Source organism: Sarcophilus harrisii, chromosome 3, assembly GCF_902635505.1.
Source record: "Sarcophilus harrisii chromosome 3, mSarHar1.11, whole genome shotgun sequence".
In the NCBI taxonomy this organism is placed as follows: Eukaryota; Metazoa; Chordata; class Mammalia; order Dasyuromorphia; family Dasyuridae; genus Sarcophilus; species Sarcophilus harrisii.
This window is the reverse complement of record NC_045428.1, coordinates 235,375,499-235,388,922: the sequence shown is the minus strand read 5'-3', so window position 1 is coordinate 235,388,922 and position 13,424 is coordinate 235,375,499. Positions and strand designations below refer to the sequence as shown.

At 32.8% G+C, this 13,424-nt stretch overlaps 1 protein-coding gene across 2 annotated transcripts in view; it reads left to right on the top strand.

Annotated features, from left to right (window-relative positions):
- Nucleotides 1–13,424, top strand: part of SLC37A1 (solute carrier family 37 member 1) — a 124,801-nt gene that overhangs the window by 22,758 nt on the left and 88,619 nt on the right. For both annotated transcript variants that reach the window (XM_003763380.4, XM_012544381.3), the window contains exons 2-3: nucleotides 1,889–2,132; nucleotides 10,048–10,129. In XM_003763380.4, the coding sequence (XP_003763428.1) occupies nucleotides 2,077–2,132; nucleotides 10,048–10,129 (138 nt within the window). In that variant the 5' untranslated portion in view covers nucleotides 1,889–2,076. The remainder of the gene's footprint in view (nucleotides 1–1,888; nucleotides 2,133–10,047; nucleotides 10,130–13,424) is intronic.

Sequence of the window (13,424 nt, the reverse complement as noted above, 5' to 3'; positions counted from 1 at the left end):
AAGATAACAGGAAAGGAAAACCATAAGGCACTTTAGTAAGATTAAACTTTGTATTCCTACTACATGGATAAGATGTTACTTGTAACTTATAAAAACTTTTAGGATAGTTAGAAGGCATGTATATAAATATTAGGCATAGATGTGACTTGAATATAATGAGATACTATCTTAAAATTAAAGGGATGAGAAAAAGAAAAAGGAATGCTGAGAAGAGTAAAGAAGTAAGGAAAAAAGGAAAGGGAAAATTTGGAGTAAATTATAAAATATGCATGAAAGAGCTTTTATAGTAATGGGGAAGATAGAGAAAGAGGATAGCAGGGAATGCTTGAATCTTGTTCTCATCAGAATTTGCTCAAAGATGGAAAAACACATCCAATTGGACATAGAAATCTATTTTACCCTATAGAAAAATAGGAAGGAAAAGAGGTAAATGAAGGGTAGGGTGCTTAGCAAAGAAAGAATGGGTTGGGGTATGCAGTAGTCAGAAACAAAACACTTTTGAGGAGGTACAGCTGTAAAGAGAGAGAGACAAGAATAAACAGGGAGGGAAATAAGATGGAGGGAAATTCAGTTAGCAATCATCATAGCTGTGAGAAAAAAAAATTTTTTTGAAGCAAGCTTCTTTGATAAAGGCCTCATTTCTCACACCTATAGAGAAATTGATCAAATGTATTAATATAAAAGCATTCTCCAATTGACAAATGATCAGAAAATAATTAAGTCAGTTTTCAGATGAAGTAATCAAAACTAACTATAGCCATATGAAAAATGCTCTACATGATGATTTCAGAAAAGCCGGGAGAGACTTACATGAACTGATGCTAAGTGAAGTGAATAAAACTAAGAGAACACGACAAGATTATGTGATAATCAATTGATAGATGTGACTCTTTACAACAATGAGGTGATTCAGGCCAATTCCAATAGACTCGTGAGAGAGAAAGCCATCTGCATCCAGAAAGAGGACTGTGGAGGAACACAACATAGTATTTTCATCTTTTTTGTTATTGTTTTCTTGCTTTTTTTTTTTTTAACATTTTTTTCCATTTTGATCTGTTTTTTTCTTGTGCAGCATGATAAATGTGGAAATATATATATGGAATAATTGCACATACTTGACATATTGGATAGTTTGCTGTCTAGGGAGAAGGGAAGGAGAAGGATTTGGGCTTTGCGAGGGTAAATGTTGAAAACTATCTTTGCTTATGTTTTGAATAATAAGTCTGAAGTCTGAATACACATCCAAGCCTGCTTTTCTTTTTTTCCACTTTATTTTTCTTGGATTTAATTTTGGTCTACATTTTCTTTTACAAGACTAATACAAAAGTATGTTTTGTATGACAACACAGGTAGAGCCTTTATCAAATTGCTTGCTTTTTTGATGACAGAGAAGGAAAGAGGAAGAGAATTTGGAATTTGGCTTTTACAAATGAATGTTGAAAATTGTTTTACATGTAATTGGGGAAATTACTACCCCCCAAAGTACTAAAATTTCAAAAAGAACCAAAAAACCATCTAGTTATAATCTAAGATTATATATAAATAAATAAAATTATATCTTTAAATATTTTTTAAAACCTAAATTGTTTTACAAATTATGATACTCTGCCTTATAAAGTGCTGTAGGCATAATGAAAAAAGATTTAGAGAGTGGGTTCAATCTAAGAGGATCCCTTCCAGCTCTAAAATTTGATAACTCACACTGAATTATTATCTAGCATTTCTGTCATTTGGGGGGGCCATAATTTGAATTGTTTCATTTTGGGAGAGCACAAGATATTAATTAGGTGTGAAATAGTAACAAGACTTGTCATGTTAAGATCCACAACAACAAAAAACACTAGGGTTAAAATACTTGATTTTTCACAGCCTTTTATTCTTTTTTTAGAGTCCAGAATCATCAACTGAGAGAACAAGAGAAACAAGATATCAGAGAACAGGCCTATTCAGCAGGACATTTTTACAGAAATTTTTCAACCCCCACATTAGAAGGAATAACTTGGATTAAGAAGTAGACATCATTTTGTAAACCATTCTAATTTTGTGACCTAAACTCTGCAATTAGCTGTATGGTAAATGGCTTCACTTCCTACTGGAATCCGTTTTATCACTTCATTCACAAGAGATCAGTGGTAAGTTCTGAATGACTTTGGTCTAATTTACTAGTAACTAAACTTTTCAAATATCAAACGTTTTAAAGTCAAAAAGTTTTAAACACACCAGGTGATAGTATTAATATTATTGTCAATTGATTGAGAAATTTGTTGTTATTGTTGTCTAGAGAAAGATAATAAGAAGATAATGCATAGTATTCATAACTGAACATGAATAGGATAAACTCAGCAATAAAATGGAATTGTTTGTCAGAATAATTTAGAAACCCAATTTTTTTGCTTTTACAAGAAACATACTTGAAATGGAAAGACAAAAAACATTTAAAATTAGGATTGGAACAGAATCTTGAATGCTAAAGTTCAAAAAGCAAGGGCGGCAAATGTGATTTCAGACAGAGCAAAAACAAAAACGAACCTAATCAAGAGAGATGATTGGAAAGCTTAATTTTGCTAAAAGATACTGTGGTGTTCTTTTTCCAAAACACAGCCAGGTGATAAAAGTTCAGATCTTTTATTGTGTCCTTCAATATAGCCCGGTTAGTTCAGAGGCCTATCTCTCCACTTGGGTCCAAGAGCTCCGCCCGAATGTCTCCAAATCCAAAGGTTTGTCCTTCCGACTCCAGCCAGCACCAAGTTGGAAGATGCAATGAATCTCTTGCCTCGAAGATAGGGCTTGTGGGCTTCCTCCCAGAGTGCTCCTCTCCGACCCCAGTCAATGTTCTGGAGAAAGCTTCCTGCATATATATGATCTCCCAAAGGTTAACTCCTCTTTCTGGAGAGAGAGGGATTCTGGGCTATCTCCCAGAGTGCTCTTTAGCCCTAAGGGAGGTGTGAATTCGGATATCTCATACTAAGCCATACTAAACCCTGAAATCTCCCAAATGTGTGAACTCCATTGAGTACTTAGATACTTATGAGCTCTCTAAAGGTGTGAACACAAGGATAGAACACATCGTTTCTATCAGTTGTACTTAGTACCTTGTTTCAAGTTCTGGCCCAAAATATCTCCTTCTAAGATCAAATCAATCATATTGAAACATGCCAAATTAGATAATTATTGTCTCTATCAACTCCAATGGCTTAATAGTTTGTAAAGATTCCAACAAGGTACCATACATAAGAAAGTGATATCAATATTAAATATATGCATCAAATGGAATAGTATCCACATTCCTAAAAGAAAAATTAAGTAAGGGAGGGAAAATTGGAACACAAGGTTTTTCAAGGATCAATGTTAAAAAATTATCCTTGCATATGTTTTGAAAATAAAAAACTTCAATTAAAAAAAAATTAATTGAGTTGCAGGAAGAGATAGACAATAAAGTTACGAGGGTACTTCAATCTATTGTTTTCAGAAATAGATAAATATAAACATTAAATAACCAAATAAGCAAATATGATGAGTACAATTTTAGAAAAATTAGATATGATAAACTTCTGGGAAAAAGTTGAATGGAAATTTTAAAAAAGAATATCTTTTTCTCAGTTATAAATGGCACCTTCACAATGATCGATTATGTATTAGAACATTGAAAACCTCACAAAAGAAAAATATTGACTACAACCTTTTCAGACTATAATGCAAGAAAAATGACACTCCATAGAGAATCTTGGAAGCATTAATCAAAAATTAATTGGAAACTAATTCTAAGGGATGAGTGGGTAAAGAGCCAATTATGGAGACAGACAATAATTTCATTAAAGATAATAATGAAACATACAAAACTGTAGGTGCAACTAAAGAAGGGGGAATTTTCTATCTCTAAATGCTTACATCAATAAAGACAGAGCAGATCAATAAATTTTTTGCATGCATCTAAAAAGTTAGAAAAATAAATTGAAAATCTTCAAATAAGCATCAAATCAGACATCTTGAAAATCAAAAGAGCAATTAATAAAATTGAAATTTTACCAATGAATAAAATTGGGAGCTAATTTTATGAAAACAAAAAAATATTAGATATACCATTGGTTAACTTAATTTAGAAAAAGAAGAAAATGAAATTTCCAGTATCAAAAATAAAAAGGATTAATGAAAAGAAAACCATCAATAGAAAGATAACTAAAACTAATATTTGTTTTGCCTAATTATATCCCAATAAATCTATTAATGTGAAATGGATGAATATTTACAAAAAATATAAATTTGCAAAAATATAAATAAAAGAAGACAATATAGAATATTTAAATAAACATATTTTACAAAAAAAAAAAAAGCTAGCCATGAATTAGTTTCCTAAGAAACAAATCCCTAGACCAGATTGATTTATCAGTAAATTCTACCAAACACTGAAAATAACAATTCTAATCTTATACAAAAACTTGGAGGAGGGAGAGAAAATGTAAAAAAAAGTTCTACCAAATTTCCCCTATAGCACAAATATAATTTTGATACTTAAACCAATGAAAGCAAAAACAAAGAAAGGAAAGCATAGAAAGTTTTCCTAATAAGGAACTGGTCAAAAGGAACCACATGACTCCATAAGACATATAGAAATAATTAAATAAGGTCAAAATTTTGAAACAGAAAAAATATGAATATTTCATAGTAAAAACAACTGATTTAGAAAACAAATTAAGGAGAGACAATTTGAGTATCATTGGATTACCTGAACATCATGAACAACAATAACAAAAAAATAGTGTAGATATTATATTTTAAGACATGATAAAAGAAAACTACCCAAAGGACTAAGTAGAAATTGAAAGAATCCACTGGTTACCTATTGAAAAAAAACCCAAAATAAATTCTCAGGAAAATTATAGTCAAAATCCAGAACTTCTAGGCCATGGGGGAAAAAATATAACAATAGCCACAAAGGTAGAATTCAAGTACACAAGAGACACAATCAAGATCATACAAAATTAGTCACTATCTATCACAAAAAAACATGGAAGATAATATTGCTCAAGGGAAAGGATCTAGGCTTACAACCAAGAATAGCCTATTCAACACAATAATCCTACAACAGGGAAAATGAATCTTTAATGAAATAAAGGATTTTTAAGCATTTCTAATAAAAGAAAGCTGATTAGAAAAATTTGATACATAATCACAGAGGTCAAGAAAAGCATAAGATGATAAACATGCATGAGAAAGAATAATAATTCGTGTCAATAAAAGATTAAACAAGGTAAAATTTTATATTTTCCTATGAAAAGATGATATGTGTAATCCTTAAAAACTTTATGACTATGAAGATTCATAGAGGGATTTTAAGGTAGCTTGAATGTGAGTCTATTTTGATCATCTCAAAAGAAGAATTAAAAAGGTGCAAAGAGGAATGCCCTGGCAGAGGAGGAAAGGGAGAGGAATAATGACAGAAATTATCCCAAATAAATTGATTGCACAAAGAGGATTTTCTAAAATAAGGAGAGGGTAGGGGTGCCAGCAAGCAGCCCTTGGACTTTATTCTCATCTGAACTGATTAAAATAGGGAAGAGAACACATATATGCACATAAAACTGGGTAGAGAAATACATCTTACCCAACAGAGAAATAGGGGAAGGTTAAGGGAAAGGAGAAGAATAAAAATGAGCACAACTTAAGGAATGTATTAGTCAGAAGCAAGCAGAAAAAGTCAGGGATGGAAAGAGGAAGAAATGTAAAAAAGAAAATAGAAGGAAGGAAAATATACAGATAATAATCATAGTGAGTGTTAGTGGGAAGGACTTACACATAACATGGAAGAGGATAGTAGAATGCATTAGAAACCATAATTTAAAGATAAAGACAAAGATAAAAGAAGTAAAGATACTGACAAGAGTTAAAATAAGGACTGGAGAAGATTACACTTCAGCTGCAGTGAAAAAAGGAAGAGATTACTATCTCTTTATTATTATCATCCTCTCAAACAATAGCAAAAAAAAAAAGCTTAATTAAAGAAGATGATTAGGAAAATTAGATTTTGCTAAAAGGTACCATAGACAATAAATTAATATCAGTACTGAATATATGATTTAATGGTATAGCAACCAGATTCTTCCAGGAAAAATGAATTGAGTCACAGGAGGAGATAGCAATAGAAGGGCACTTCAATTTACCATTTCTCAGACTAGAGAGATGTAACTATAAAGTAAAGAAGAAAGAAATTGATGTGATGATAGAATTTTAGAAAAGTTTAATGTAATAGAGTCCTACTGAAAATGAATAGGAATAGAAAGAGTATACTTTTTTCTCAGTTGTGCTCAGCACCTTCATAGAAATTGACCATGCATGAATCTCAAGAGCAAATGCAGAAATATTAAATGCATCTTTTACCAAGGATACACAATTGACACAATAATATTTTGTTCAAGTTGTTGGAAATTAAATCACTTAATCCCATAAAATAAGTGGGTCAAATAACAAATCATAGGAACAATCAATAATATTATTAAATCTAATAATAAAAATGATAACACATGACAAAAAAATTGTGAGGTAAATCCAAAGTAGTACAAGGAGAAATTTTACATCTATAAATATTTTAATCAATAAAAGATATGTAGAACAGATCAATTATCTGGATATGCAACTTTTTAAAAGCTGAAAAGCATCATATTTAAAATTTTGATTTACAACACATGGTATGTTCACTTCTTTTTGTTTGTTTGTTTTTATATCTCTCCTATGGTTTTTTCCCTTTTGCTCTGATTTTTCTCTCAAAAGATGGTTCATAAAGTAATGTGTATTAAAGATAAATAAATTTACCAGAATAAAAATAAAAATGATTTAAACACCAAAATAAAAATCTTGAGAATCAAAATGTGAGATTAACAAAATTGAAAATAAAAGTCCCATTTAACAAATAAATAAAATGAGAATGTGTTTTTTAATAAAATAGATAAGCTAATAGTTAATTTGATTTTTCAAAAAGAAAAGAAAAAATTATCAGTATCAAAAATGGAAAAGATGAATTCAGAACCAATGAAGAAAAAAGTAAAAGCATTTATTAGAAGCCATTTTATCCAACTTAACAGGACAGTTATATGTTATGGGAGCAACTTTCTAGTGACTGCTGAGTGTTACGGAGCCATGTGCCAGTGGTGGCTGCTGGGGATCTAATTCTGACCAGCAGAATAAATAGATCCCTTTACATAAGAGGATGACAACAATTTAAGGAGACTTAAAGACAGTTGCATTCTCTGATTCTCCTCTTCCTTCTTGCCTCTAATTTATTTCATTCCCAATTCACTAGCAACATCTGTGTTAGTAAAGGCTGATTTGCAGTTCATTTAAGTGTGTTATGATTCACAGTTTTGGGGGCTTTCGGAAGAACTGACCACCCCTTTATGGTACTGTCCATTTTAACCCTTTACAGGCTTCCTGGGTTTCCCATTTAAGCATGGTCTTCAATGGTTATATTTTTAAAACATTAACTGAATGTTTTGTAAATAAAAAGCTATTTTTAAAAAAGAAAACTGAAGGGGAATAGAAAAAAATATTAATTGAACACTATTTTTGAAAAAGATATTAAGAAAATCATAAACAAATTACTTTAAAACTAGATAGACTTACAAGTGAATTTTATGAAATATTTTTGAAATATTTAATTTTAGTACTAGGTAAACTTTTAAAAAAAATAGTTAAAGAAGGAATACCATAAAATTCCTTCTATTTGACAGACATGATCTTGGTACTTAAACCAAAGAGAGTCAAATTAGAAAAAGAAACCATAAACCAATTTCCTTAATGAATATTGAAGTACAAATTTTTAAAAAATGCTAGCAAAGAGTAAATATGTGTCTTAAAGAGCATACAATATAACCAAGCTGGATCTATATTAGAAATGCTAAGCTGATTCTGTATTAGGAAAATTACAATCATAATTGATCACATTAATAATAATATCATTTGTTATGGGCTAGAACTTGAAACAAGGTGCTAAGTCACTGGAATTGATAGAGACAATGCTTATGTACTTAGTTCACACCTGTGGAGTTCACACCTTTAAGAGAGTTTACATATTAGAGTTCACATCTTTAGAGAGCATATATAAGTTAAGATCCTCAACTAGGATTGACTTAGGGAGATTCACAAGTCAGAAGCCTACAAGCCCACTCTGGGAGGAGGAGGCAGATTCATTCCAACTTACACCTTTGTGCTGGCTGGAGGCTTTGGATTCAGAGAGAGCTAGAGGCTGAAGCAAAAAGAGACAAAGGACTAGCGGCAAAAGCTCTTGGAATCAAGAAGGGAGATATGCCTCTGAGAAAACTAACCGGGCCCAAGGAAGGACAAGACTTGGACTTTAATCCCTGGCTGTATTTGAGGTGATAATTACACTGAACTGAAATGAAGGCTGCCTCCAGAAGCTCCCTGAGTAATCTGTTCCTAGAGAACTTTATATTTTAGAGAACATTACAATCATTAAAAGTATATGATTATTTTAATATATACAGATGAATAAAACATTTCTATTAAACAGCAACAACAACAACAGGAAACATTTGGAATAAGTGGAACTTTCATTAAAATAATGAGCAGTTATCTATCCAAAACCAAGACTGTTGGAAAACTTTCTAATAGGATCAGGAGTGGAGCAACAATATTTATTACAAATATTGTACTAAAGTGATACAGGAAAAAGAATTAAGCAAGACAAAAGGGGGGGGGGGAAATTATGTCTTTTTGCAGATGATATGATAATTTCCTTAAATTATTATCAAATTAATATTAAAATATTAATTGAAATAACAATTTCAATAATGTTGCATGATATAAAATAAATCCCCAGAAATCATCCCCATTTCTAGATATTATAAACAAAATCCAGTAGGAAGAAATAGTAAGAGAATTCTATTTTAAATAGCTACAGACAATATGAAATGCTTGGTAGTCTATGTCTCAAGAAACAAGAAATTAAAGGAATACACTACACACAATGGGAAAACAGGTTTGTTAATGTTCTCTTAACAGATGTGAACTAGTTCAACCATTCTAGCAGTTAAATAAGAACTATTACCCAAAAGCTATTAAATTGTGTGCATTTGATCCACGGATATTGTTAGTAGGTCTAAACATGAAAGAGATCAAAGACAAGAGGCACTTGTGTCCCAAAATATTTATAACAGTTATTGTTATGATGGCAAAGAATAGGAAACTAAGAAGCTCATCACTGATTGACAAATGACTAAACAAGGTATGGTGAATAAATATTTTTGTTCTATAAGAAATTATAAAGGGGAGAATTTTTTTTTAAAAAATTAAAGATTTGTATGAATTATTTCCATCACAGCAATATTGTAAAAGTAACCAACACAAAAGGTTTAGTAAGTTTGGTCAATCCAGTGATCCACCATAATTTTAAAGGGTAAGTGTTATCTACCTCATAATGTATATAGAGTGCAGATTGAAGCATAATTTTTTTTCTTTTTCTTTTTTTTCCCCTTCAGAACATGGCTAATGAAGATAAATGTTTTTCGTGACTTCATATGTTTAAAGTGCACACACACACACACACACACACACACATACAGAGCTGACTCCTTATCACTACTAAAATCAAATATAAAATCTTCTCTTTGGATTCAAAGACCTTCATAATCTGGACTGCTCCTACTTTTCCATCCCTTTACACAAAACCAGAGTAACTGGCTTTCTTACTGTTCCTAGAACAGGAAGACACACCATCCTCAAACTATAAATTTCTCTGCATGCCTGGAATCACTCCTTCCTCCAGCTCTGCCTTCTGGCATGCTTGACATCTTCCAAGTCCCATCTAAAATCCCATCTACTACAAGAATCCTTTCCTGGTCTCTTTTAATTGTAGTGGCTTCCCTCTACTGGCTATTTCCAATTTATCTTGTATATTCATATTTTATGAGACATTATTTTTAACTCGTACATATGTATGTTTAAAATGAATGTAGCATTTACAAATAGACTGTGGTAAGCGATGTTTCATTTAAGTTTCTTGTATTTTTCATACCCTACCACTATTTTGTGTTACAGGTACAGGGCCTTCATTTTTATCTTGACCTTTTTGCTGTATACAAGTTTCCACTTATCTAGGAAACCTATCAGCATAGTTAAGGTAAGAAACTATTAAATGAGTTTATTTTGTTGTATACTATCTATGAGTCATAAAAGGAAGTAGTTGCCATAGTTTTAAGGAGTGGAGGAAATAAGATTATTAAAAAAAATTTTTTTTGTAAAGTTTTCATGTTCCACACATTTAAAACTTTGTATTTTGCATATGGCTTACATAGTGGTGTTAATATACCACTATACTGGTAAGTGTGGTTGTCTGGGGGTAGTCTTTACCTTTCATTCAACCTCAATTTTGTATGGGATTTGTTACTCCTTGTCAACCAGTGCCTTAGTTTTTCTCCTAGGTTTAATAACCATTTTTCTGCCACTACCTTGGCTCCCATCCCCATGGAACTATTTTCTAATGACTGTTAGGGAGAGGGAAGAAATGGGAAATGGAAGTGTCCAAAACCCCACCTCCCACAACATTCTCAGATCTTCACAATTTTCCCTAGGCCAAGCAGCTGACTCATTTGCCTAGTTTTATTTTTTTTTCCCCTCTGACCTGAATTATTAAAAATAAATTGACATTTGATAGCTCAAGCCCTAGTTAATCTCTGGTGAAATCTATATCCTAGTTTGCTTGTGACTCAGCTTCATGGATGTCACATATAATTTTTTCTTTGGTGAGATATCACATAGCTTTGTTGTCAGATGGCCTTTTGGACAACATCTGCAGGTATATTAGTCTTTCCTGGCTGGTAATAAATGCTGAATTCTATAAATAGTTTGGCTACCGATCTTTGGCAAACAGGATTAAATTTGGCCCTGATCAGCTATGTCAGAGCATTGTTTTTTCTCCTCAGCTTGGAACTTTGCTGTAGGCATAGAGTTAACTCATTGACAACCCTTTTCAAAGCCAAGACTCCAGGTTGAGGATAAAACAAGTTTCACTGTCACTTAAATTTCTGCTGGTAAAGGCAACTGTTGTATTGTGACTGTCACAATTTTTATGCAAACTGTTCCTGAGTCCTTCCAAAATGTGTATTCACTCATCCCCAAGGGATTTTTCAGTTTTAAGACAAAATTTTTTTTTATCCTCCAACTTCTATTTTATAAGTACAATTAGGATCAGAAATTTAGCAGTAAACTTGTTCTAACAACCACCAATCAAATTCTAAAAATGTTCACAAGATTTAGTATATGTAAGCATGACAAAAATGCTTCTGTCTTCTCTGGGGAACTCACTAAGAAATAAGCTCATGCACTAAGGAGATGCTATCATTTGGAGCTGGCTTAACAACACCACCCTCTTTGAGTTTGGTATTGGGAAATGAGAGACATTCTTGAGTCAATAAATAGTTAAGAAAACAAGATTTATTTTCATTAAAACAGCAAAGATTTTTAAAAAGAACCAACAAAGAAGAGAGTTAGGTTCTCTAGAGGTGATCCCCCTTGTCCTTATGTGGAAACTCATTTGTTCAGCAGGGCACTGTATGAGTATGAATGACATAAGCATTGGGTAATCAAATCCCAGTACCACCTTGTCATTTTTGGTGTGTATGTGTATGAGAGAGACAGACAGACAAAGTATCAGGGTCAAGTCACACAGCTAGTAAGTGTCAAGATTGTAAGCTAGTAAGTGTCAAGATGAGATTGAACTCAGGTTCTCCTGACTCCAGAGCCAGTGTACCATCTAGCTGCCCTCTACTTTGTTGCTTTTTGAGAGAAAGCTAATCCCTGTTTTAAGAAATGAGGAAAATTTATTCCTCTTGTAAGAAATGGGGAAATCTAGTCTTACCATCTACCAGTACAAAGACCCTGAAATGATGTCTTTTGATTCATGCATAAATTGGATTTAAGTGAGGCAAAATTTCATGAAGTTATCAGTCTCACTCTCTCTTCTAAAGCCATCATTGTTCAGTGGCTGGTCAGAGTCATGATGACTGGTGGTGTCTCAAGGTGCAGTGGATGATCTTGGTGTCTTTGATGTCTAACCATACTCTAAGTGCTCCACAATACCTGCTTCACCTGCTTTTATGGACATTGGAAACAAATTGTTCTCATCTGCTCATTCCATCAGGGGAAGTCTTTACATGTCTGATATAGACATCCTCCTAACTCACCCTAAGGTTTAAGACCCTTTGGTTACCTTCAACCTGATTTGGACCATTTGCAGAAACTGTTTATTGGGGTGTGACCACTATACATGCTACAGTTTCTTGGAGCTACAGGTAAGAGGTGGATCAGGTGGATACCAAAGGTAGGAAGCAGCCCCATAAAGGACTTGGCAGCCTTCACACCAGAGGTACTAGTCTTCCCTGAACACCCTCTATGCCCTATCACACAGTAGATGTTAATAAATGGTTATTAAATTATATTGAACAAAATAGAAAGGCTTTAAGGATCTTCTATTATTTAAATTCTTTCAGAATTTTTATCCACCTAGCACAAAGAAAAAAAAAACTATATCACTAAGAATCACCAGAAAAGACAAAGAAAGAGAAAAATATGGAAAACTCAGAAATCTAAGCTTTTTTTCTTCCACATTGGAAGATCCAAGTCTCAGATATCAACAAACTATTCCATAAGTTAGGTGATTTCATGATCTCTTAAGTTCATAAGTTGGCCTCTTAAGGCAAATCAGTGACACTGAGCTAATAAGCCAGAGTAGCATCAGCAACACATGTGTCAAAATGATCTTTAGAAAAATGGAGAAAAGGTTACAAGCCTCTTATAGGTAACCTGTCCCAGGATCCAAGTTCATACCAAAATTCCCCCAATATTGTTACTCGGTATTCCCTAACTCTACCACCAAAATCTCCTCCTCCAAATTCTTCAACCTCTTAGAGCCCTCTACAGAATGGTTGCCTTCTTCTGTTAAGGCTAAATAAGGACTCTCCTTCATTCTTCCAGTGACTTTACCACCCTAGTTAGGTATATGATCATCTTTTTTCAAAGTAAATTCAGATCCATCATAGTTATGCTGTGACAATTTTACCTCCCCAATATTTTAGAAAGCAATAATACCCTTTTTGGAAAGGAGTTGTTTCCTGGGGGGAAAAAAACATATCAGTTGAGGGATACATGAACTAATTCTCAAGAACATGTAGAGCCCTCTGAGAGACCAAGGATCTTAAAGCCAAGATTATTCTACAACAAGAAAGAAATAAACAAAGAACCAGAGGGGTTCATCCAGAATCCCTTTTATTCTTATCAGATAAGTCTTTCTGGTGATTAGATCCCAGAAATCATTGGGATGGAGAGTCCTTCTTTCTGAAGGTTGACTTATCAACAAGACTTTAGGAGACTGGACACTTCCATGTGTTCAATGCAACTGTTGATTAGTTGGGGCAAAC